The sequence below is a fragment of the Peromyscus eremicus genome, chromosome 1, assembly GCF_949786415.1.
Source record: "Peromyscus eremicus chromosome 1, PerEre_H2_v1, whole genome shotgun sequence".
Taxonomy (NCBI): domain Eukaryota; kingdom Metazoa; phylum Chordata; class Mammalia; order Rodentia; family Cricetidae; genus Peromyscus; species Peromyscus eremicus.
The window spans coordinates 97,723,434-97,748,296 of record NC_081416.1 but is presented as its reverse complement, the minus strand read 5'-3'; the positions used below and the strand labels follow the sequence as shown (position 1 = coordinate 97,748,296).

Below are 24,863 nucleotides of genomic sequence, written 5' to 3'. Positions count from 1 at the left end.
GACAGCTTTAGCATATAAAGACCTCTAGCATTTGGTACCCCAAAGCTGGGAAAAGCAAATCTTCAAAGAATGTATACAGTTTTAGGTTATTCCTACATTAGGAATTGTGTTGCCTAGTACTTGGCTAGATACAGGGGAACACCAGAAAAATCAAAGGTTGCTCTTGTAAAGCAGAACACAGGGAACTGATAAATAAACAACAATGGTGTAGGTTTACTGCTTTTCAAAGGAGTTTGCTGATTTTTCAGATAAAATTAATCCTGCCTAATAGTAGCTGATGCTTGTAATCCCCATACTTAGGAGGCTGAGAGAGGATTGCCGTGAGATGCATATTGCGTTATATTGGATGCATAGTGAGTTCAAGGCTAGCCTGGGCTACCTAAGACCCTGTCTCAAGCAAACAGACAAATAAACAAAACAAATAAGAGGGTGAGTGAAGAAGAGAGAAAAATTAATACTTAGGAGTAGTAATCAATGTATTTGAAAGTTAGAATTCAAAGGAGCACATTTACCCCTTCTGTAATTCAGAATGTATTACAGGAAAAGTGTTAAGTGAATGCTGAAATGGATATATATGAGCACTGAACTGGGGGCAGATACTTTTAATTCAGTCAGGAAGAGTATAGAGACAAAAAGCCAGGAAAATGTGCTGCCTAGCAATAGTTACAGTCTTGTGAGAGACTGAGGAATAGGCAAAGGCAATTAGAATGCACCAGGAGCCTATGTCACTGAGGTCATGGCCTGCTTGGTAGGGACCACCTGTAAGGATTAACCATTTTCTTTCTGAAGAAGGCTTCGGGGTTTTGTTTGTTTCTCCTGAGACAGGGTTTCTCTGTGTAGCCCTGGCTGTCCTGGAACTTGCTCTATAGACCAGGCTGGCCTCATACTCACCTGCCTCTGCCTCTGAGTGTTGGGATTAAAGGCGCATCACTACCACCGTCTGACTGAAGAAGGCTTTTTGTGAGAGCAAAGTTTGAAGAAAATACCAAGGAGAGGAAGAATGTAAATATAGAAGCTAAGGAGTAGCTGAGTAAGTGAACGCCTCCTTGAGGAGAAATGGTGATGATTTCTCTTCCAGCCCACAATTAGGTTTCCTGTCCTTTCTTAGAGGGGGCTTCCTTGGCTATTGTTCCTCTTTCCTCTTTCTTATACAGTACCAGAGACTAAGTGTTCTTCTCTAGTGACTTGTCAACTTGTTTCTAAAACCTAGTGAGAAAGGAACTTTTGGCCAGTTTTTATCAGAGAGTAAATTTATGGTCAGTGTTTGGATTAGGTCTTCCCAGGTTCTTGGTGTTTTTTTTTCAAAGCACTGTACTACAGGCATACGCAGATTGCAAAGTAGCCAGAGGAAATTGTATTCAAAGGCAAAGCAAGTATACAGATCAGAATACCTTGCAAACAAGCAGTAGGTCACCTGGGTCAGAAAGTATGCAAGAGCCCTAGTTATTGTGTGGGGCTTCCTTTTATGGTCTAGAAGGAGTTTGATGATTAGGAAGTATAATGATGGTGATTCTCTATTTTGGTTGACATACTGCATACTGGCCACTTTCACCTCCATTCTCTACCACCCCTCCCCCCCTTTCCTCCTCACAAATCTCTCTTTCACTGGTCTATTTTTTTAGTTTTAGGACTCACCAAGATTAACCAGGGCCATCTTTGTAGCTGTAAACCTGGAGCTATTTGTTGGAGCCTGGTACTTTCAGCAGTGGGTATACAACTGAAGACAGTGGTTCTCCTTTCTCAGAATCTATCAATAACCTATAGTTCAGAGGTAAAGGGTAGTGTCTCATGAGCCCCTCTCCTTTCCTTGACTTATTGGGTGTTGTGTGGACCCAGTGCAGGTTACTGAAATGATTTAATTGTTAATGATTTAATTGTTAATGTGTTAATGACTACAAGAGTTGTACCAAGTCTAGAGAATAGCATTTTCAGCACTTCACACTATCTTTTTGCTTTTCAAAACTTTCTGGACCCTCTTTCACAATGTTTTCTGAACCTTAGAGAGGATGGTATAAATGTCTGTGTCTTAGTTAGGGTTTCTATTGCTGTGAAGAGACACCATGACCATTAACAGCTTGTATAAAGGAAAACATTTAATTGGGGTTAGCTTACAGTTTAAGAGGTCTAGTCCATTATCATCATGGCAGGAAGCATGGCAGTGTGAAGGTAGACATGATACTGGAGAAGGAGCTATGAGTTCTACATCTTGATCTGCAGACAACAGGAAGTGAACTGTGTCTACACCAAGTGTAGCTTGAGCATATGAGACCTCAAAGCACACCCCCACAGTTACCCACTTCTTCCAACAAGGCCATACCTACTCTAACAAAGCCACACATCCTAATAGTGACACTCCCTATGAGTTTATGACACTCCTTAACTACATTGAAATTACCACAGTCTTGTTTAGAGCTGGGCCTGCAACCACTTCTTATTCTTTGTATCTTGGACAGCCATGATTTTCTGCATTTACTGCTATTCACTATAAGGAAGACTTCTCTGATTTAGGCCAGGAGCAGCTTTTGTCTATAGGTATGAGCATAGACATTTAGAAGGCAGTTTGCTGCTTTGTCAATTTAGTTAAACATCAATAATGTTTCCAGCTTGAGCCTATGACCTCCCTAGACCTGGGTTGTTAGCTGGGCTTTCAGTATTCACCATAGGTTGTCTACTCACCACCCCAACCCTACCCTTAAATCCAACCAGAGGGAAGTTGGTAATGCCCACCACAGTCAAGCCCCTATTGTGTTGGTAAACATATATTGCCTGGAAGTGCTGCTATTTTGAGATGGGGTCTTCTTGTGTATTTTTGGCTGGCCTGGAACTTGCTGTGTAGATCAGGCTGCCTAACTTGTGGTGATCCTCTTGGCTCTGCCTCCCAAGTGCTCAGATTCCAAGTATGTACCACTGTATGTAGCATGAATCTTAAAAGGTCTTATTAATAAAAACAAACCCAGTGCCAGTTTTTAGGGTGAATGCTGAAAGATCAGAGAAGCAGAACAAGCCACAGCCACCTCACCTTGCCAATTCCTCAGCTGATCCTGTTTCCTTAGACTGGAAGCCTCTGAGTCCTCATCCAGAATGAATCTCAGCTGAACTGTTTGTTGCTCAAAAGCCTAAAAGCTTAACCAGCTCTAGTTCCTGGTCCTCACGCCTTATATACCTTTCTGCTTTCTGCCATCACTTCCTGGGATTAAAGGCATGAATCACCATGCCTGGCTATTTCCAGTGTGGCCTTGAACTCACAGAGATCTGGATGGATCTCTGCCTCCCAAGTGATAGGATTAAAGGCGTGTGTGCCACCATTTTCTGGCCTCTATATCTAGTGGCTGTTCTGTTCTCTGACCCCAGATAAGTTCATTAGGGTGCACAATATTTTGGGGAACACAATATCACTACAACTGCACCTAGATAATATTCTGGCCTTTTAATACACCAGGTATACAAAACACTGTGCTGAGTTCTCATGGGCTTTCATCAATTGGATTACCCTCCCTCTGTCCCCACTGTCTTTGATCTGTACTTCAGGTTGTGCTATCTTCTGCTGCTCTAGTCTTTCCTACCTTAACATATTTGTGTCTTTGTAATTAATATGCTGTGCTCATTCTTAAGAGAGGGAGAAGAGAGAGGGAGGGAGGGAGAGAGGGAGGGAGAGAGAGAGAGAGAGAGAGAGAGAGAGAGAGAGAGAGAGAGAGAGAGAGAGAGAGAGAGAGAGTTAGTTTTCCCATGCAGGTTTGTGAGGAAGGCAGAGGTTGACATCAGATATCTTCTTCATTTACTTCTCTGACTTACTTTATTTATTTAGTTTCTTAGATAGGATCTATAGGATCTTTCACTGAACCTGGAACCTTGGAACTGAGCTGAACCATTTTTGGTTAGACTGGCTGGCCAATAAATCCCCAGGATCCACCTGATTCCTGAGCTTCGGGGTCACAGGCACATGCTACCATAGCCAGCTTTTTAAGAAGATGTTAGGGTCTGAACTCAGATTCTCATGCTTGTGCAGCAAGCACTTTACTGAGCCATCTCCTCTCAACCTCTCTTTCTTAAGTATTTTTGTGAGCAAGTACTGTATTTTTCATCTCGGTTTGAATTTTTTCATCCAACAATTTCTTACAAGAATTCATTTGTCCATTTGACAAATGTTTATTTAAGCCCTACCTTGGTACTGTGGGCTTCACTAAATGCTAATTATTGGTTTGAAGCCAGGAATCAGCCAAGAATAAGGCATCCAATATTCTTGCCACCACGGAACCCCAGTATTTAGTGGAGAAGGCAAGTAATTACAATTGGAAAAAGTAAATGAAAAATGTGTCTATGTGTGTCTATGTGTATATATATGTATGTATACATACACACACACACACACACACACACATAATTCTTTTCTTTCTGAGACAGGGTTTCTCTGTGTGACATCCTAGAACTCGCTCTGCCTTCCGAGTGCTGGGATTAAAGGTGTGTGCCACCGTTGCCCAGTACATATGTTACTTTTGAGAATATATTATGTGGACCTAGTGCAGTTTGGAAGGGAGGGTGTGACAGGGAAGATTTTTGAAGAAAAAAGTATTTAACCAGAGAAAGGCAGTTCGAGTTAGGGTTTGCAAATTAAGGAAGAACGAAGAGTCTTTCACAGGTGAAGAATCTACATAGTGCTCAACCTTGGCTGAGTATTACCATGTATTTGAGACAGGGTCTCACTATATAGCTCTGATTTCACTATGTAGACCAGGCTGGCCTTGAACTAACAGAGTTCTACCTGCCTCTTCCTCCCAAGTACTGTGATTAAAGGCTTGTGCCATCATACCCTCCTGATGCAGCTACTTTAGAAAACAACTTGAAAGTTTCTTAAAAAGTCAAACATACTTCTTTCATATAACCCAGCACTTCTACTTTTAGATACTTTCTCAAGGGAAATGAAAGTATATTTTCATTTAAATACACATATACAAGTGTTCATAGTAGTTTTGTATCAGAAAAAAAAAAAAAACAAGATACAACTTGTGAGTGGATAAGCAAATTGTAGTATTCCATTTAGTAGAATGCCACTTGAAAATTAGAACAAGCTACTTCTTGGTGTGGAAGTATGATTTAAAGAATCCAGACACAGGGCTGGGGATGTAGCTCTATCATAGAGCTTTTGCTTAGCATGCAGTTAGAATTAACCCTGGGTTAATTCTCCAGCACCAGAAAACGAAACAAAACATAAAACAAAAACCAACAAAAAACCCCCAAACAGTAAGAATTTTGAAGTTTATCTTAAGAATAATGAGAAGCAGGGCTGGGGAGATGGTTCAGAGGTTACAAATGAGCCCATGCTCTTCTTGTAGAGGAGCCATGCTTGTTCTCAGCATCCATATCAGGTGGCTCACAACAGAGTACCGTTCTGAAATCTTGGCCGGCCTGGAAGTTGTGGTGCTCCCCCTACTTCTGTATCCTGGGTGCTGGGATTACAGACATGTGCCACCATTCTGTTTTTGATAAATGACCCCTCAGAGAAAAGTAAGCTTGGTCAGAAGTCAGAGTTTTGAATTTGAGGTCATTACTGTCAATGCTGCTTGGAAAACTGAAGCCAGTGCCAGTTTTGTTGGGAAGAAAATCTCTAAAGCTCTTCTGAATTCCTGCCTCCTGCTGAGAAGAACTGAGTCTCTTCTTGGACATGAGGACATAGTGTTCTAACAAGTGCAAGGACATCTCTGACATTGGCTGGGTTGTGTTCACCCCAGTGACCTGATCTTTCTCCTTGGTGGCTAAACTTGCTATGTGTTTCATTGGGGTTTGCATAGTGTTTCTCATCCTCTCAACACTAAATCTGTTCCCATCCTTAGTCTCCACATATCTATTCAGTCCATTCATCTACTCTCCCCTACCCAATCTCCACTTTAGTTTCCCTGTAACTTTATCTCTGAAACTTCTGGTACTTGGCCAAATCTGAGAGTCTTCCCAGGGCTAGCTCTGTCAGTCTTAGACTTGTGGTCTCTTTCTGAGAGCAAGGATTTATCCATTCATTCAGCTAGCATTTGCTGATCTCATGCTTGACATGGAGAATGTTAGCAGTGATGACAGACTGGACTCTCGGGAATAAAGTGAGTTAAACTTGGTTCTTGCCCTTTTCTGGATGTGGCATGTGAACAATGCAGAACATGAAAATTCATATACTAGAACTATGTACAAAGTGCTTGGAAGCATGGAACAGTGAGCAGTAAATAGCTAATTCTGCCTGGGGGAGAGAAAGAGATTTGGACATTTGGGAAGGAACTTTGGAATTTCCTCAGCCATAATAATAATAGTGAGAGACTGCTTATGTCTTATAGGAGTCAGTTCTCTCATTCCGTCATGTGAGCCCCAGGTATCAAACTCTGAATTCCTCCCTGAAGGTTGAGGAGTGAGACTGAAAGCCTTTTAACCTTGCCTTGGCCTTTCTTATGACTAGGTCCCATCCTGAAGCTGCTTAGAGGTTGCATTAGTATATGCCTTTAGCATACAAAAGATACTTTTATCATTTGAAGAGTACAAGGATTTTAGATGTATGCCTGAAAATAGCAAAATAGCAATGAAGACTCTGTGTGTGTGTGTGTGTGTGTGTGTGTGTGTGTGTGTGTGTTCCAGTATGATAAATGAAAATCATTCTTTTTATTAAATTGTGTCCCTTTAGTACATGCTGCTTAGTATTCTGTGTCATGAAATAGGAAATACACACGAAGCTCTGCTTCATGAGGAAGGTTGTTGGTGGTTATCTCATGGGAGAGCACCAGAAAAGGGCATCACGTCCTCTGGAACTGGACTTACAGATAGTTGTTAGCCTCCATGTAGGTGCTGGGAATCAAACCTCAGTCCTCTGAAAGAACAGCCAGTGCTCTTAACTGCTGAACCATCATCTCTCCAGCTCTCTCCATCCCTTTGAGACAAGGTCTTGCCAGGCGGTGGTGGCGCACGCCTGTAATCCCAGCACTCGGGAGGCAGAGGCAGGCGGATCTCTGTGAGTTTGAGGCCAGCCTGGGCTACAGAGCTAGTCCAGGACAGGCTCCAAAGCTACAGAGAAACCCTGTTTCGAAAAACAAAAACAAAAACAAAACAAACAAACAAAAAAAGACAAGGTCTTATCCTATATTTCAGACTGACCTGAAACTGGAGGTAAGCCTCCTGCCGGAGTTCTGTGATTGTACCCTTGAGCATTAGTACCCAATTTGACATTTTCTTGAAAGTGAATGAAAGGAATGTTTTACTTGAAGGAAAACAACTGATGATATTTGCTGCCAATGGTAAAATCCCAGTGTTTAAGTGAAAATTAACTTTCAGAAACTTTGTCTTAGTTAATGTGAGTTTGACAGCTTCCTGGACTAAAAGCTTTCAGATGAAGTTGGTGGTAACATTAATAATTATGATTATTTTGATTTTGTCAAAATAGAATGTGTCAACATTGGGTGTTTTGCATAACTTAGAACCAAGAGTTTCCAAATGAGCTGTGTAGCATATTATAAAAACATGCATGTATGAAAGATTCATTCAAAGTACAAGATAGACCAAAGAATATGAATGTTACATGTTCATCCATGTAGTTTCTGATTTCATATTACAACTAGTCTTTAAACTGACCACGTGTCAAGTTTGGGTGTAAAAATCAGAGAATAGCCATAGTTTTTATCTGGAAAAGCTATTAAAATAACTTCCCCCTTTTCCAGCTACATGTCTGTGTTTTGATCCTCAGTGAAAACTACATTACACCAGCATAAATGTGAAAATTGATAACAAATTACAGTTGTGTTCTGTTAAGTTAAATGTTAAAAAAATTCTTAAAAATGTGAAATGATCCTCTTCTTCTCATGAATTTGTTTTCAGAAAACATTTTTTTAAGATAGTCTCATGTATCCAGTATGGCCTCAAATTCAGTATGTAGCTAAAGATGACCTTGAACTTCTGATCTTCCTGCTTCTCCCTCCCAAGTGCTGAGATTACAGGCTCTGTGAACTCTACCAACTGAGCTGCATTCTCCAGCCCAGAAAACATAATTAGCTTTCATAAAGCATGCTATTTTCCTTAATTTGTTAGGGACTTAATATTCTCTAATTAATAACTAAATACAAATATTTGTTTTAAATTCTTTTCTTTTTTTCCATTTACTTGTTTACTTATTTCTTTTCTTCTTTTGGATTTGAGACACAGTTTCATGTAGTCCAAGCTGGCTTTGAGCTCACTGTATAGCTAAGATTGCTTTTGAACTCCTGATCCTTCTGCCTCCATCTCCCAAGTGTTAGAATTGCCACCATAACTGTCTTCTTTAAAAAAAAAAAAAAGAAAGAAAGAAAAATATATTAGTTATTATTATCGGTGTGTATATGGTGTGTGTGTGTGTGTGCGCGCGCGCGCGCGCGCGCGCGCGCGCGCACATGCAAGCATATATCTAGGCTTGTACATGCCATGGCTCATGTAGAGATCAGAGGGTGAAACTGTTAGAAGTTAGTTTTCTCTGTCCACTGTGGGATCTGGGAATTGAACTCAAGTCATTGGAATTACAAGCAGGCAGTTTTACCTGCTGAACTATCTTGCTGCCCCTCTGTTAAAATTTCTAATGTGGCAAATATCAAATAGTTCTTTTGGATTAAAAAGTTTAACTGTATACAGAGCTCCTGAGACCAAAAATTCAAGAACTTAGGCCTTGTTCTTTTTTTTGCTTCTAGTTATTTTCTTTTGTTCCCTTTAGAGTTAATATTAAGGTATTCTTTTAATTTAATTTAATTTTACTGAGCATCTTAACAAGAATCTAGATTTTTGGTTGCTGCTGGGGAGATGCCAAATGTAATTTGTGAAACATGTTGAACAAACAGTTGCAGCACAGTGTGGTAAATGTTACTAATAGATGCAAATAAATGTGGTAAGATTTCAGGCCATTGTTAGAGTTGTCTATTCACTTTGAACAGGGCTTCTTAAATCTTTTCCACTTGTGACCTCTTTTTGCTTGAGATATTATATAACCCTAGGTATATGTAACCTGGGTTCAATTCCCATCACCTACATGATGGCTCAGACCATCTATAACTTCAGTTCCAGGTAAGTGAACACTCATTTCTGGCCTCTATGAGTACCAAGTATACACATTGGGCACAGATATTCAGGCAAAACATCTGTACTCATAAAATAAAATAGTAAGAAAGCAAGAAAGAAAAGAAAAGAAAAAAGAAAAAAAAAAAAAGAAAAGAAAAGATTAAGAGCCTGGGCTGGGGCTTCATTGGTGGAGAGCTGGCTTAGCATTCATAAAATCCTGGGTGCTATCCCCAGCAACCACACAAACTGAGCTTGATGATGCATACCTTTTACAAAGCCAGACATTGTACTTCCCACCTGTGATTCCAGCTTGGGGGAGGCAGAAACAGTAGGATGCCTGGGACTGGCTAGCTACCTAGCCCAGCAGAATTGGTGAGCTCCAGGTTCAGTGACTGACCCTGTCTTTAAAAAAAAAAAAAAAAAAAAAAAGGCCCACAACTGTAATTCCAGCACTCTGGAGGCAGAGGTAGGTGGATGTCTTTGAGTTTGAGGCCAGCCTAGTCTACGTAGTAAGTTCCAGGTCAGCCAAGCTACATAGTAAGACCTTGTCTCACTCCCGCCTCACTTTTTCCCAAAGTCTCAAATCTGAGCTAAGGTATTTTCAGGCAAGTGTTCCTTGATGTTGTGTGGTGGATGTGATGGCCTGTACTATGTGTGTCAGCATGCTGTGTGTTCAGAACCAAGGCTGCAGTGAAGTTGCACAATACAATATGATAACACCTCATATTCATTATGCATTTTATTTTCAATTAGTTTTTGGTCACTGCATGTTCAAAAGCCTTTTACTGTTACCACCTTTTGCTTTCTAACTCTCACATTAAGTTATGTGACCGACAATTTAAGAAGCTATTACTTATGTGATAGGACTGGTTAGTCACATTCAGATCAAACTGATTCTTCTTTGTTTGAGTCTTCTTATTCTGTCAGGAGAAATAAGTTATGTGAAGATGGAAGTTATTCACTTGCTGATCTGGAAGAAGGAAAGAATACTAGGAATTGAATATCAGGTTTATTACTTATTTTTAAATAAAAAGTTTTTAACATAAAGACAAGATCTCATGTTATCCAATCTGGCTTTGGTTTCCCTATGTGGTCAAGATTCCCAGTCTTCCTGGTTCTACCTCCCAAGTTCTGGTATTCTGCCTTGGCACCACCATGCCCAGCCTGAGAGGTATTTTAATACCTACAGTTTAATGTAATTCTCCCAAAAATGCATGTAGCAGATTACTACTTCATTTTGCAGACATGAAATGGAGGCTTGAAGGAGTTCCACCAGTTGTCCAATGTCATATAGCTTATAATTGATTAAAGATAGAATTTTGGTGTATGTGTTTTTGACTCTAAGTTCAGGGTGCTTTCATTGCAGTAAAAAGATATTGCTGAATGGATGAATCTCTTAAGGAGTGTGGAAGATGTAGAAAAGGTCTCCGGAAGGACAAGGCGGCAGCTTAGGAAATGCTCAGATGAAGGAGTTATTTGTACATTTTGGCTGACATGGTTTTTCTGGATACAATTCTAACGCTATGTGGGACATCAAACTTTTGTCCTCTCTTAGCCTCATCCCTTTAATCCTCTATGCTAGATGATGCCAGCAGCAAAGGTCACCTGTCTGTCTCCTCAGGTTACATATTAGAGCCTGCTGTTAGAAATACAAACTTCTTGCATTTGCCGTAGGCCTTTGGGAAAGATGCTGGCTGACCTCAGGAAACCAGTGATGACCACTCTGGAGACCTTTGGTCACTAGAGCTTGGTAAACTATTTCCATTATTTTTAAAAGCCTACTCGAGATGTATAATACTTATGTAAGCATTACATGTACCTGTAGTGACAAGGTGAGAGACGGAGTCTCTAGAGGATGGGAGGAGGGGCTCCTATGGGTAGGCTGCAGCAGGACTAAGAGTAAATCTGGAGACTGGAATGGAGGACAGGAAGGACAATAAAGGCCACCTACCTGATATGAGAGGTTTCCCTGGGTAGCCTGTGGTTGGTATTATATATATTTCTAGTGACAAAGTAAATAAAAAGAAAAACTATACCATTTATTCAGATGTTGGAACTATTGTTCTACTACTAGAAAATTATATTAATTTATATGTTTATTTGACTGATTAAATTATGTTTAAAATAATGTATTTCCTTGATTATTAGTGAGTCCAAGGTTTTTTCATGTATATGTTGTCCCTTTGATTTTCCTCTCTCATTTGTGAACTCCTTGTGTTCTTGTCTTTGTCCTAGAGTAGGCCCAGTCCTATGCTAGACTTGTCTGCTGGAGAGCTATGAGAATGATTAAGCATTGTTTCTGTATGGGCAAGCTCAGCACATTTTCCAAGAGATGGGTGAAGGTTAGATGATACACTTCCACCATTGTATATGTAGTTGATTAAAATGCTTGTATGAGGAATCAGAGGCTGGAAGCTAAGATTGCTGATGTAAGAGGATGGCGGAAGCTGAGTGGCAGCTCTGACTAATGTTGTCCTTTGCTTTTTCCATACAGAGTTTTGCCGGATTGACAAGCCCCTGTGCCACAGTGAGGATGAGAAGCTCAGCTTTGAGGCTGTCCGCAACATCCATAAGCTGATGGATGATGATGCCAATGGTGATGTGGATGTGGAAGAAAGTGATGAGGTAATCTTTCTTACCTTTTAGGGCTCTTCTCTCTGTGTGTGAAATGATCCCTGAAAGCTGCCTAGACTAATCCATATGGAGAGATGGTCTCCCCTTGTTGCCTCCTAGAAACTTATTCCTATCAGGCAAGATGACACCCAGCGGAACAGCTCTCTGTTTGCTGATTGGTGAATAGCTTAACACTGACTTAACTATTTGGGAGGGGAGGGGATAGCCTCTATAGTTTTCCTGGATCTTTAATGTGATCACTGTGGAAAGGGAATATTAATCTATATTCAGCCTTCTTTTGGCATGTAAAAAGAGAAAGCAAAATAGTCAGATCCCACCTTCTGGGGTTTTATACTCTTATTTGAGAGGAAGAAGCAAATCTTAGCATGGTCAATTTAACTTTAAAGATGCGGTCTATGGGAGCCAGTTAGTAAGAACTAGAAAAAGAAATCTTTTTAAAAAAAAGAGAGAGATATAGTAGGGGCTGGAGAGATGGCCCAGAGGTTAAGAGCACTTGTTGCTCTTACAGAGGACCAGAGTTTGGTTCCAATTACCCACATGGAGGCTCACAACTGTCTCTAACTCCAGTTCTAAGGGATCCAACACCTTCCTGACTGCAACAGGCAAATGCAGCAAAACGTTCATATACATTAAATAAATAAATCTTTTTTTTAAAAAAGTGATATACCAGCACTTGGGCGGCAGAAGAACCGGGAGACCAACCTGGTCTAAAGAGTGAAACCCTGGCTCAAAAAAGGAAAAAAAAAAGCAATATAATCTCTTTGCAGATATAAAACCTGCAAATTTCTGGGTATCTTTGTCAACGCTCCTCCTTTTTTTGTGTTCTCTTCAATTGCTTTGTCAAAGAGGGAAGGAAGAAAATGTTCTCTTTAGAGGAATGTTACCACAGCAAAAATCTCATCAGCACAAACTGTTCTGAAATAACACAAAAGCTGTCACCCCACTTTCTCTGTACAGTGGTGTGAGATGTTCTTTTTCAGCATAGCTTCTGCCTTGCCTGGGCTACCCCTGTTCTCACTGTCATCTCAGGCCTCTGTGGTTGGAGAGGCCTACTGTTGTGCATTTTCTTTTTCTTTTTCTTTCTTTCTTTTTTCTGAGACAGGGTTTCTCTGTGTAGTTTTGGTGCCTGTCCTGGATCTCCCTATGTAGACCAGGCTGGCCTCAAACTCACAGAGATCCGCCTGGCTCTGCCTCCCGAGTGCTGGAATTAAAGGTGTGCGCCACCACTGCCTGGCTGCTGTGCATTTTCATGGTCACTCATCATCTAAGTCCTAGAGTAAGAAACTAGTAAAATGTTTGGGCTTCACTTAGTTTAAACATATGTGAGACAGAGTTGGGTTCAGGATCTAACTAGAAAGTTAGGTAGATAGAGCAGGGCTTAGGTACCAGATGTTATGGTGCTGTGGAAAAATTCTGGTTGCACTGACTATCAAAGACCTCAGATTTTTTGGGTCCATCTAAAGATATTGCTAATTACCCAAGAACCTTAGTAGAAGTCTAAAGGGATATTAAAACCTTATTTAAGCTAGTTCTAATGTCATAAGCCTGTGATCCCAGATATTTGGGAAGCAGAGGCAGGAAGATTGCAAGTTCAAGGCCTGCCTGGGCTTACAGAGTTTAAGGCCAGTCTAGGTAGCCTAGTGAGTGAAAAATAATAAAAGAGCTTGGGATATATATCTCAGTGGTAGTTTGCTTAGTATGTGTGAAGCCCTAGGTTTAATCCCTAGTATACTCTCCCCACAAAAGCCCAATTTATTGTGCCTCATATTGGTAAGTTTTTCAGATAACTAAAGTGAACTGAAAGAATCTACCTCATTGCCAGATCTTAAATTTTAGCTGTTTTGGCCTTGTGAATGCTAGATAAAAGCTCTGCCACTGAGCCACATTCCCAACTCACTTTGCTGTGTTTTGTTGAGATATGATTTCACTCTGAAGCTTGGGCATGCCTGGCACTTATTATGTAGCTTAGGCTAACCTTAAACTCACAGCAATCCTCCTGCCCCTGCCTCCACAGTCCTAGAATTACAAGAGTGAACCACCATGCCTGGCAGTGATGGTCTCTTGGTAAAGCAGGGGTTTTACTAAGCTAGCAGTATGGGAACTCCTGAGCTGGTGTTAAAGCTGTCTATGGGCAGAGGACTTGCTGCAGTGTTAGGTTATCTTGATAGTCTGAGGAGGACAGATAGGACTTTACAAACAGTGTCTTACTTAAGTTAGACTAGACTCTTTTCTTAAAAAAAGTTCTTGTAATACATGCCCTCATACCTACCACCATGTGTATGTGGCGGTCAGAGGACAGTTTGCAGGAGTTGGTTCTCTCCTTCCACCCTTTGAGTCTAAGGTGTTGAACAACTCAGGCCATCGACCTGATGAGCCATCTCACTGCGCCCTTTGTTGTTTCTTATTCCAAGTTGACCTCTAGCCTCAGCTCAGTCTTAGACCAGAGGTTTGAGAATTGAGGGTGGTATTATTTTCTACTCATGTAAAAATAAGGTATTTATTTGGTGGCTGAGAATGTAACTTAGTAGAGTGCTTAAGTGCCACCATGTACAAATCCCTGGGTTCTATTCCCAGAACTATACAAATCTAGAATGATGGCATTTCCTGTAATCCCAGCACTTGGGAGGTGGAGGCAGGAGGATCAGGGTCAAGGTTATCTTTGGCTACACAGGAACTTGGAGGCCAGAGACCAACCTAGGTTACATAAAACCCTGTCTCAAAAAAAAAAAAATTGAAAAATTATAAACACAGGGTCAGTGAGATATTCAAAAGATAAAAGTTTAAAGGTGCTTGATACACAAGCCTGATGACCCAAGTTCTATCCCCAGAACCCACGGTGGAAGGAGAGAATTGATGCCTGAAAGTTATTCACTGACCTCCACGCACATGCTCTTCACCACCCTTCCAATAATGATGATGATGATAAATATATTAAATGAAAACCTTACATTCTAGTTGGATATCTGTTCTGTTCCAGCCGTTGATTGAGGGCTTAGGATTCAATTGTGAACAAAACAGATTCTTATTTTCTGGAGCCTGCATTCTAGTGATTTATATATCACAGGTGATTAAGTGACATTAGAACAATGATTAAATTATAATAATTTAAAGATTCTCCCTTTTGCTTTCTCAGGATAAAATAATGATTACTGATCCTTATCCCAGCATAGTTGTCAGGAATAAATTAAAAAAAAAATTGACTGTTAAGACTTCTTAGGCTAACTGAGTATGGTATGGTATGTCTGTTGTCTCAGCATTCATGAGGCAGAGGTAAGGAAGATCACCTTGCCTTGTAAATTTGAGGCCAGTCTGGCATATAGACTGAGTTCCAGGCTAAAAAAGAAAGAAAAAAGTTTATACAAAGGCCAGGTGAGGTAATGCATGCTTATAATTCTAGCACTTGGGAGGCAGAGACAGGAGAATTAGGAGTTTAAGTTCATTCTCAGCTACATAGGAAGTTTGAGGCCAGCTTGCACTATATGACATCCTGCCTAATCTCTCTCTCTCTTTCTCTCTCACTATATATATATAATATATATATATATATATATATATATATATATATATATATATATTCATACATATGTATAATATTACTAGATATTAGAGAAAATGAAAATTAAAATCATAATGAGATTTTTTACTATAAACCTATCAAGATGGCTAAAATAATTTTTAAAAAATTAAGTGGACAGTACCAAGTAAGGAATAAGAGCCATCAGAATTTACCTAATAGTAATGTAATTTGATAAAGCTGTTCTGGTAGTTTGACAGTTTCTTATAAAGTTAAACATAAATTACTATATGTCCTAGTAATTCTCCTTTTAGGTTTTTACTCTATTAGGTAAATTAAAATTACATCCATGCTAAAAATTGTATATGATTTTCTTTGAACAAGGGCGTAAGTGTTACAGCTCTGAAGGGAAAGCTATCCTGGCAGTCAGGAGCCAAGGAATACCACAAAGTCATATGGCACAACCAACCACACACAAGAGATTTATTGGGAAAGACACAAGAGGGTGGCCGCCTCTGCTGGAAGAGAAGCAAAAAAGAGCTGAGCAGGAGGCAGGCTTTCTGTAGGGTTTCTTGTGGGGGTGGAGCTTTCCAGGGTGGCCTGGGATTAATGGGATTCTATGGCCTGATCTTGGGACAAGCTCAGGGATTGGTGAGATTTTTGTGGCCTGATTTTGGAACAAGCTCAGGGATTGGTGGGATTTTGTGGCCTGATCTTAGGCTTTTTTTTTTTAACCCCCTCTGTAGGGCAGAGCTTGGCCACCTACATCTCAAGGGGCTGGAAACAGCCATTACTGTTGTTAGAGTTGTCTGGAGGTGGGGCCTGGCCACTCATGCCTTGAGGGGCATACAAAGGGTTTGCAGTGTAACTCAAACTCACTGACATGGAACTCACTAACCCAAGCTGGCCTCAAACTCGTGATCCTTCTGCCTCAGCCTCCTGAATGCTGGGATTACAGATGTCTGTCACCATAAAAAGTGAAGTCTGTTGTATATAGATAAATCTTAAAGATATTATGGTGAGTGGAAGAAATCAGTCTAAAAATTATATGTGAGAACTTTGGCATGGTGGTGCCTATCTATGATCCCAATACTCCTTGGGAGGTAGAGACAGAAGGATTGCTACAAGTTTGAGACCAGGCTTGTCTATATAGTGAGTTCGTAGCAAAGCCAGGGCTATATAGTGAGATCCTGTCTCAAAAAAAAAAAAAAAAAAAAAAAAAAAAGGAAAAAAATACAGTGAGTCCATTTATATGACATTCTGAGAAAGGTAAAATTCTAAGACTGTAAAGTAGATCAGTGGCAGCTAGGGGTTATGAGTATAGGGAAAGTTTAATGGCAAAGATCAACACTATCGGCTTTTAGGGTGTGATAGACTTGTTCTGTGTCCACCCAGGTTGTAAAAGTCATTATACAAGTCTAAATATATATTAAAATTCATAGGGCTATACACAAACTCAAAAACTTAATCTAGTCGTGTTAAGTAAAAATGTTTCCCCTGTATACTTTCCAGAGAAGTTTCTCTTTGCAGTGGTGAATGCAGAGATGTATGGGTGCTCAGGCACTGAGAATAAATGATGGCTGAGTGCTCAGCCCTAAATAGGACATTTATACCATTTCCTCTAAGGCTTGAGGATCATTGTGGAAATGTGGGAGTGGGGCGGCGGGGCGCGGGGTGTGTGTGTGTGTGTGTGTGTGTGTGTGTGTGTGTGTGTGTGTGAAGTAAGAGCCAGCAGATCAGAAGAAGGGCTATAAAATGCTGTCTTCTGGGCAGGGCACAGCCATTGCAGTCATGACTTCACAGTAGCTATGATTATAGTGGGCCTGAGAGATGACTCCGTGGGTAAAGGTAAACCTGGCAACCTGAATTCTATTCCTGGAACCCACATAAAGGTGCAAAGAGAGACCAGCTTTATGAAGTTGTCCTCTGACCTCCAAACACAAGCTGTGTGTATTTACAGTGTGGTACCCCACCCCCATGTGTACACACACACACACACACACACACACACACACACACACACACGGAGAGGCAGTCATTGTTTTAATGTGTACTCATTGAGGAGTCCACCAGGCACCAATGGATAGTTCCAAACCCCTGGTCACACTGATGATCTTGGTTAAACTCAGTGGGTCTTAAACAAAACAAAACAAACAAAATTAACAACTTGAATGTGGGAAAGGAACTTGGTGGGGGTGGGAGGTGGGAGGGAGATTAGACTAATGGTTTTCAATAATTAGAATTCACTTCATACGTGTATGAAACTGTCTTTGCCAGAGCGGTTAATGGTAAGGAAGCAGGCATAACTGAGCAAGGGCATGCATTTTTAGGGGCTACTACTTCTCTAGAAACCCCCTATCCATGCCTATATATTTTTTAAAGGTCTGGTTTCAGTAAAAGATCTGAGACCTAAATTTATCTGTATGCATCTAGAGGGATAGAGGAGTTTAAACCACAAAGACATAGTGCTGTGAGAGACATACTTGGAATTTGGCAGACGAGAACAGACATCTTGGGACTGGAGAGATGGCTCACTGGTTAAGAGCACTGGTTCCCCTTCCAGAGGACCTGGTTTGATTTCCAGCACCCACATGGCAGCTCACAACCCTCTGGATGCTAAGTCATGGTAGGCTGTGAGTATGGAAGAAAGTTGGAAGTGCTGCCAAGTAGAATTTGGGCTGAGGAACTAAATCCTAAGGGAATTATCAGCAAGAGCATTTGTGGTAATCCAAAGGGCAGGCAGAAACTTAGACTTGTTGGGAAGTAGTATGTAGGAAGAGAAGAGGAGGCTCAGTGCATTTAGTATGGGCTAATTTGGGTGAGGGAAAGTTATACATAAAAATTATGACTATGATTAATATTAATTGATGTTCCCCTTCAGGCTTTGTGTCTCATCTCCTTCTAGCCAGATAACTGTAGACAACCTTCCCCTGCCACTAGTCTCTTCCTTACTAACTCCCACGGTATCTACTGCCAGCAATCGTCCTAAGCTAGAGTTTGGTTCTGTATCTCCTGTGTGGTCTCCTCCTATTTCTTCTGACTTCTTGTGCCTAACATCCATCCCTTCAGATCTGGCTTTAGCTGCTGTTAGATTCTCTAGCCATACCTCCTACCACTTTGGTCCGGCTCTGTTCTTATTCGTGTCATAAACATTTCAGACTATTTCCAGGCCTTTTCTTTTCTCAGTGAGTGCTCCTCTCATCCCTTTGTCTGTGTCATGTTAGCTGTCCTTGGGAATGAGCCAACCACTCAAGCAAAGATGGAGGACCTCCTGCAGTGTGCCGTCCTTGTCACGTTAGCACACTGCTGAAGGATGTGGTGTCATGATATGATGAGATGGCTAATTTGGCGTCCATTTTGTTAATGTGGTGATTTTTTTTTTATTGTTGTTTTGTGTGTTTTGGTGCTGGGGATTATTACATCCATGGCCTTACTATGCCAGGCAATTACTTTACCACTAACGTAAACTCCCAGAATCTAGTTTGGGATTAGAACCTAATTTGCTGTAGAGGCTAGCTCTTATTAACTGTACCATCACATTAGGAAAGGGAGAAAAAACAAAGATTTAGCAACTATTGCATGCCAGATATTGTGCTTGTGGCTTTGTATATATTAAATTCTGAAAATAGTTATTCTTGTCAAGTAGCTGAGAAAATAATGCCTTCTAAGTTACAGTTTTTTGCTTAAGGTCACATAGCCAGTAAGTGGCAAAGCCAAGTTTGAAAACAGGCCTATTTGCATCTATTCTTTCTGCTAATGATATTCTTTCTTTCTTTCTTTCTGATGATGATAATAATAATAATGACAACCACAAAAACTTATAATGAACCCACTCTATGTGCCAGGCATTATGCTAGGCACTTTCTATGCATTAGTCATTTAATCCTTGCACAAACTTGGTAAGCTACCTACTAATTGCTAATTAGGAGACTGATAAGGGCTGTAATTTTTAAAGTTTCTAAAGGGGCAAAGTCAGGTGCCTTCTCTGGACTGGTGGTCCTGGGTTCAATAAGAAAGCAAAACTGAGCAAGTCATGTTGAGCAGACCAGTAAGCAGCATCCCTCCATGGCCTCTGCATCAGCTCTTGCCTCCAGGATCCTGTACTGTTTGAGTCCCTGTCCTGACTTCCTTCAGTGATGGGCTACGGCACGATGTGGAAGTGTAAGCTGAATAAACTCTTTCCTCCCCAACTTGCTTTTGGTCATGGTGTGTCGTTACAGCAATGGAAACCCTAACTAGGACTGACCAAAGCCTTTGCATGTTTTCTCTAGCACATTGTGCTTTCTCACTTTTTCTAAAGCTACTCCTGTTTTGCCATGTGTGGTTGCTTGCTGTCCATTGCTGAACATGCTGGCCCAACTCAAAAGGCATGCCTTTCTCTTATCCTCTTCCATATTCTTCTTCCCTCAGATTTGCATCTTGCCTACCCTATTTTTTCTTAAACTTTAATGATATTGTCCTTGAACTTAAAAAAAAAAAAAAGAGAGACAAACTTAAAAAAACGAAACAATCAAAATTATTAGGGAACAAGCAAGACAATTTTCTTTCTTCCTTCCTTCCTTCCTCCCTCCCTCCCTCCCTCCCTCCCTCCCTCCCTCCCTTCCTTCCTTCCTTCCTTCCTTCCTAGTTAGGGTTTTATTGCTGTGAAGAGACACCATGATCATGGCAACTCTTATAAAGGAAAACATTTAATTGGGGTTAGCTTACAGTTCAGAGGTTTAGTCCATTATAATCATGGCAGGAAGCATGTAGGCATATATGGTGCTGGAGAAGTAGCTGAGGGTTCTATATCTGGATCTGCAGGCAGTAAGAAGAGAGAGTGACACTAGGCCTGGCTTGAGCATTTGAAGCCTCAAAGTCTACCCTCAGTGACACACTTCCTCCAGCAAGGCCATATCTCCTAATAGTACCACTCCCTTTGAGCCTGTGGGGCCCATTTTCATTTAAACTACAAACCACAGCACCTCCTTCCTTCCTTCCTTCATTCCTTCCTTTGTTCCTCCCTCCCTCCCTCCCTCCCTCCCTTCCTTTTTCTTTCTTTTTTCTTAAGACAGGGTCTCACCATTTAGCCCTGGCTGTCCTGGAACTCATTTTGTAGACCAGGCTTGCCTTGAACTCACAGAGAAACACCTCTCCCTGCCTTCTGAGTACTGGGATTAAAGGTGTGCACCGCCATGCTTGCTGCAAGACAATTTCTAATGAAATATTAAACTGAATGGTGTAAACTAGATTCTGTGGGATTGAATGCTGAGATAAGGGAGATAAGTAAGGGTGGGAAAGTCAGGCAGGGTGCATGAAAAGTGACGCTGCTGGTTCATTCCGAAGGACACTGGTGTGACACAGACAGAGGGGTGCATGGCAAGGCTTCCTAAGTCACTGCACTGAGGGTGGGGTTTCTGAGAAGGAAACGTCAAGCCTGTCTTTTTGAATACTGGAATTACTAAAATGTATCTCTTTATCTGCTAAAGGGAGTATATAAGCAGGGGAGTATCACTACAATTGCCCAACCAGTGCCAGCCGATTACATCTGTGGTTTCATTCAATCCTCAGTTTCTCTGTAAGCTGGAAGTTACTAACTGCATTTAAGGATGATTAAACCGTAAGTGAGTAGCTTACCTTTGCTTATTTGATTAAACTCTTCCAACGCTCCCACAATTTGGCTGTGGATCATCTGACTGGTTCATGTTGAGTGGTATTTATTCCTTTACTCTATGCTACCACTATCCCAAGCATGCTCTTCATAAAGTACCACTGTGCTCTTGTTAAAGATGAATCTTTACCTTGGCCTTCTCCTACCTTCCATTTTGCCTATAAAATTTTCTCACCACCAAGGCCTAAATCAGGTTTCTGAATCTCAGTATAATTGATATCTTGAGCCAGATGATTCTTTGTTATGGGGAGCTATCTGTGCATTGTAGGGTAGTTACTAGCTCTATGTAGCACAGGCCAGTAGCAAACCTTCCTCCATCCCATTTGACTACCCAAAATATTGACAGTTATGAATAGTGGTTTACCTGAGGAATAATTATTACTCTGTTGAATACTGCTAGTTTAGAATAAATTTTCCCCCCAAGAAATCTCCCCTAGTATTAGAAATAATCCTTCCTCTCTCAGGTTCCAGAGTATTTGGTATGAACCTTCCATTTGGCATGTTCTGTGCTCTGTGTTGTAATTAGTTGCGTTTTTCTTCATCTGTCCCACAAGACACTAAATTCCATTAGGAGGCAGGGACCATGTATGGGTTTTAAAAAGTTATTTATTTTTACTTTATATGTAAGAATGTTTTGCCTGCATGTATATATGTATACCACATGTGTTCCTGGTGCCATGGAAGCCAGAAGAAGTCACTGGATCCCCTGGAACTTGAGGTACAGATTGTTGTGAGCTGCCCAATGTGGGTGTTGGGAGCAGAGACCAGGTCCTCTGTAAGAGCAACAAGTGCTCTTTTTTTTTCAGACTGAACATGGTTTTTTTTTTTTTTTATATATATATTTAGGAATATATCACAACAATTAAAGAAACAGAGGATAGGAATTTCAGAGAGAGAAAAGGGATGCAAGGGAAGGGATAAAGGGATGAAAAATAAGGGGGAATGCAACAAGTGCTATTAACCAGCGTCATTTCTCCAGTCCCAGCATGATTTTTGTTTTTTGAGACAGGATCTAGCTATGTAGCCTAGGTCTTGAGATGTAGTCTTCTGTTCTCAGGTAGCTCAGTGTTTTTGGATTATAGGCGTGTGCCAACTTACCTCAGAAACCAAAATTTATTCATCATTTTCTCCCACTGGGCTTGCTTCATGGCCTTATTTGGGTGCTAGTAAAGATTTTTTGAATTTGAGAGGAAAGATCCTTTTTCCTCATTATGTGTTCTTTAATTATTTCCATAGGGTAGGACAAGAGGACAGAATTAGATGGTCAATTTGTGGGAGATGGGGTGCTTTGGACTTGTAAGTTCTTCCTCAGGGTAGAAACTGAGTCAATGTTAGGTTGTTTCTATGGAGTTGGTCAGGTCTCTGCACTAGACCTATGAATAAACTACTAAATAATTACAGTGTAATAGTGGTAATCATAGAAGTAATAATACTGCAGCTGTGAACTTTATATATATGATTTAATTTCATCTTTGGAATACCATTTGAAATAGAAATTATTGTCTTCCTTTATAATGAGGAAATGAAATCTCAAGGTTTCAGATGCCCCCCTCTGGCTTCCTCAGGCACTAGGTGCATGTGGTGCACATGTACATATATACAAGCAAAAACACTCAGACACATAAATCTTTAAAATAATTTTAATAATCACTGACAGTATCTTACATGTATACAATGATTTTAGTCATTTTTACACCCATTATCCTCTCACCCCTTTCCCTTTCCCACTGACACCCTTGTTCCTGAGTCCTACTTCCATGCCTTGTGTGTGTGAGTTACCCACTCAGTTTAGGTCTCTGCCCCACTTGCAAGGGTGGGAGGTTATTTACTGGAGCATGGGCAACTTATCAGTGACTACAGCACTGACAAAAGTGACACACCACCCCTAAGTAACCGTTAACTGCCAGTGGTACCTCAGGAGGGTTGGGTCTTGTGGGACCCCCCCCCCCCCCATCCATGATGATGTGGAGACAGGTCTTGTGCGGGTAGCTCAGTTGTTGTGAATTTCTAAGTGGAACAGCTATGTCATGTCCAGAAGATGTCTCTGCATATCTCTCCATCTTCCTGCTCTTATTTTCTTTCCTCTTCTTCTTCTACAATGACCTTGGTGGGATTGATACAGATGTCCTGTTTAGGGCTGAGCACTCCATTGTCACGTCTTCTCAGTTAAGAGTCTCTGCATTAACCCTCAAGTGCTGGGGTAAGAAGCTTCTCTGACAAAGGCTGAGCATATCAGCCCAAGCTTCTGATAGATACATATTGGCTGGTGAAGTATGTTTTTGAACTTAGTTTGGGGACACTTTTCTTATTTTGTTCTTTTTGTTTTAGTTTTGTTTTTGTATTGGTGAGATAAGGTCTCATGTAGTGCAGGCTGGCCTTGAACTCCTGGCCTTCTACTTCCTAAGTGCTAGAGGCATCTTTTTGCATTTCTATTTTCCTGATTTCTAACTCCTACACACATCCTATTGCTGTCACCCTCCTATTTCCTATATCATGGAACATTCTTGTGCCTTGCTATTATCCAGGCAAAGTACAAATTGAATTCTACTTAGGCCTTTGGGACACAACAAGCGATGATCATCATCATAATAATCTTAAGGTGAAACCTGCTCTTAGGTTAAGGAAATATTCTATACTCATCTTTCCCCCACCCCTGAAACAGCTTAGGGTCTCACTCTGTAGCCCAGGATTATGGTGATATTTTATTTGTATTAAAATGTTATTTGTATGTTAATAAATAAAGTTGCCTGGGGTCAGAGCTATTAGCAAGCCATAGGAAAGCAGGGCAGTGGTGGCGTATGCTTGTAATCCTAGCACTTGGTAGGCAGAGCTAGGTAAGTCTCTGTTGTGTTCAGGGATACAGCCAGTATTGGATACACATGCCTTTAATCTCAATACCACTCATAGAAAACCTGGAGGCCTATACAGACAGGCCGTGACGAGGCAGTCATGTGGTTGGGTTTACAACTAATGAGAAGGCAGAACAGAAACTCTATATAAAGACTTTAATACAGAAAGTAGCTCTGGTTCGGAGAGGTAGGACCACCGCAGGAGGAAGGGTAAGGTTTTAGCTCTTAGCTCTAACCTCTTGGCTTTCTTCTTTGCGTTGGTTCTGTGTTTCTTATTTAAAAAGACGGTTGGTTACATCTACACAGGATAGCCTTGATCTCTAGCTAACCTCTAGCCTCTGAAGTGCTAGGATTACAAACATGAGTTAAATCCTGCCTGCCCCCATATTTTTTTAGTTAACATTCAAAGTAATGGGTTTCATTGCAACATTTTCATGTATATGTATACATAAATACTTTGTTCTTATTTTCCTTTTACTACTGTTCCCTATCAATCCTGCTTTGAAACAGGTTCTCAATAATATAGCCCTGGCTGGCCTGAAACTTATTATGTAGACCAGGCTGGCTTTGAACTCACAGCAGTCCTCCTGTCCTCAGCCTCCCAAGTGCTTGGATATGCATGAGCAACACACCTGGTTCATGGTCAGCTTTGTAGCCTGAAACTTTGTATTTGTGCTTAGCCAGCTGTCTTTGTCAAGGCTTCACATGGCCCTCCATAAGGTAAGTGTGGAGAAATGGATTCAGGCCTCAGTGGGTGAAAGGGAATTACCATTTGGTCTCTCATAGTTTCTTTGACATTTTTGGAAGCAGAAATGTAGATCTGCTAAAACATCCAGCCTTCATTTTTGTGAGTTTCTTAAACTTCAAGGACTTTTTTTTAAGGGCTTTTATTTAATTTTGTATTTATCTATCTATCTATCTATCTATCTATCTATCTATCTATCTATCTATCTATTTATTTATTTTGAGGCAAGGCCTCACATTTTGTAGTTCAGGCTGTCCTGAAACTCATCATGTAGCCCATATTGACCTCAAACTTACAGCAGTCTTTCTGCCTTAGCCTACCAAGTGCTGGAATTATAGGCATGACTTACCAAATTATTTAGGCTTTAGATAGAGAGTCTTACTGTATACCTCAGGCTATCCTAGAACTTGTTATATAGCCCCAGATTGG

The 24,863-nt window shown here is 40.8% G+C and overlaps 1 protein-coding gene across 6 annotated transcripts in view; it reads left to right on the top strand.

Annotated features, from left to right (window-relative positions):
* The window catches only part of Stim1 (stromal interaction molecule 1), a 181,457-nt gene that overhangs the window by 92,466 nt on the left and 64,128 nt on the right, over positions 1-24,863 (top strand). For 5 of the 6 annotated variants that reach the window (XM_059269615.1, XM_059269619.1, XM_059269623.1 and 2 more), the window contains one exon: positions 11,537-11,667. In XM_059269615.1, coding sequence (XP_059125598.1) covers positions 11,537-11,667 — 131 coding nt within the window. Of the gene's footprint in view, positions 1-774; positions 1,031-11,536; positions 11,668-24,863 lie in introns of those variants that run through there. The other variant, XM_059269631.1, reaches the window with a different exon arrangement.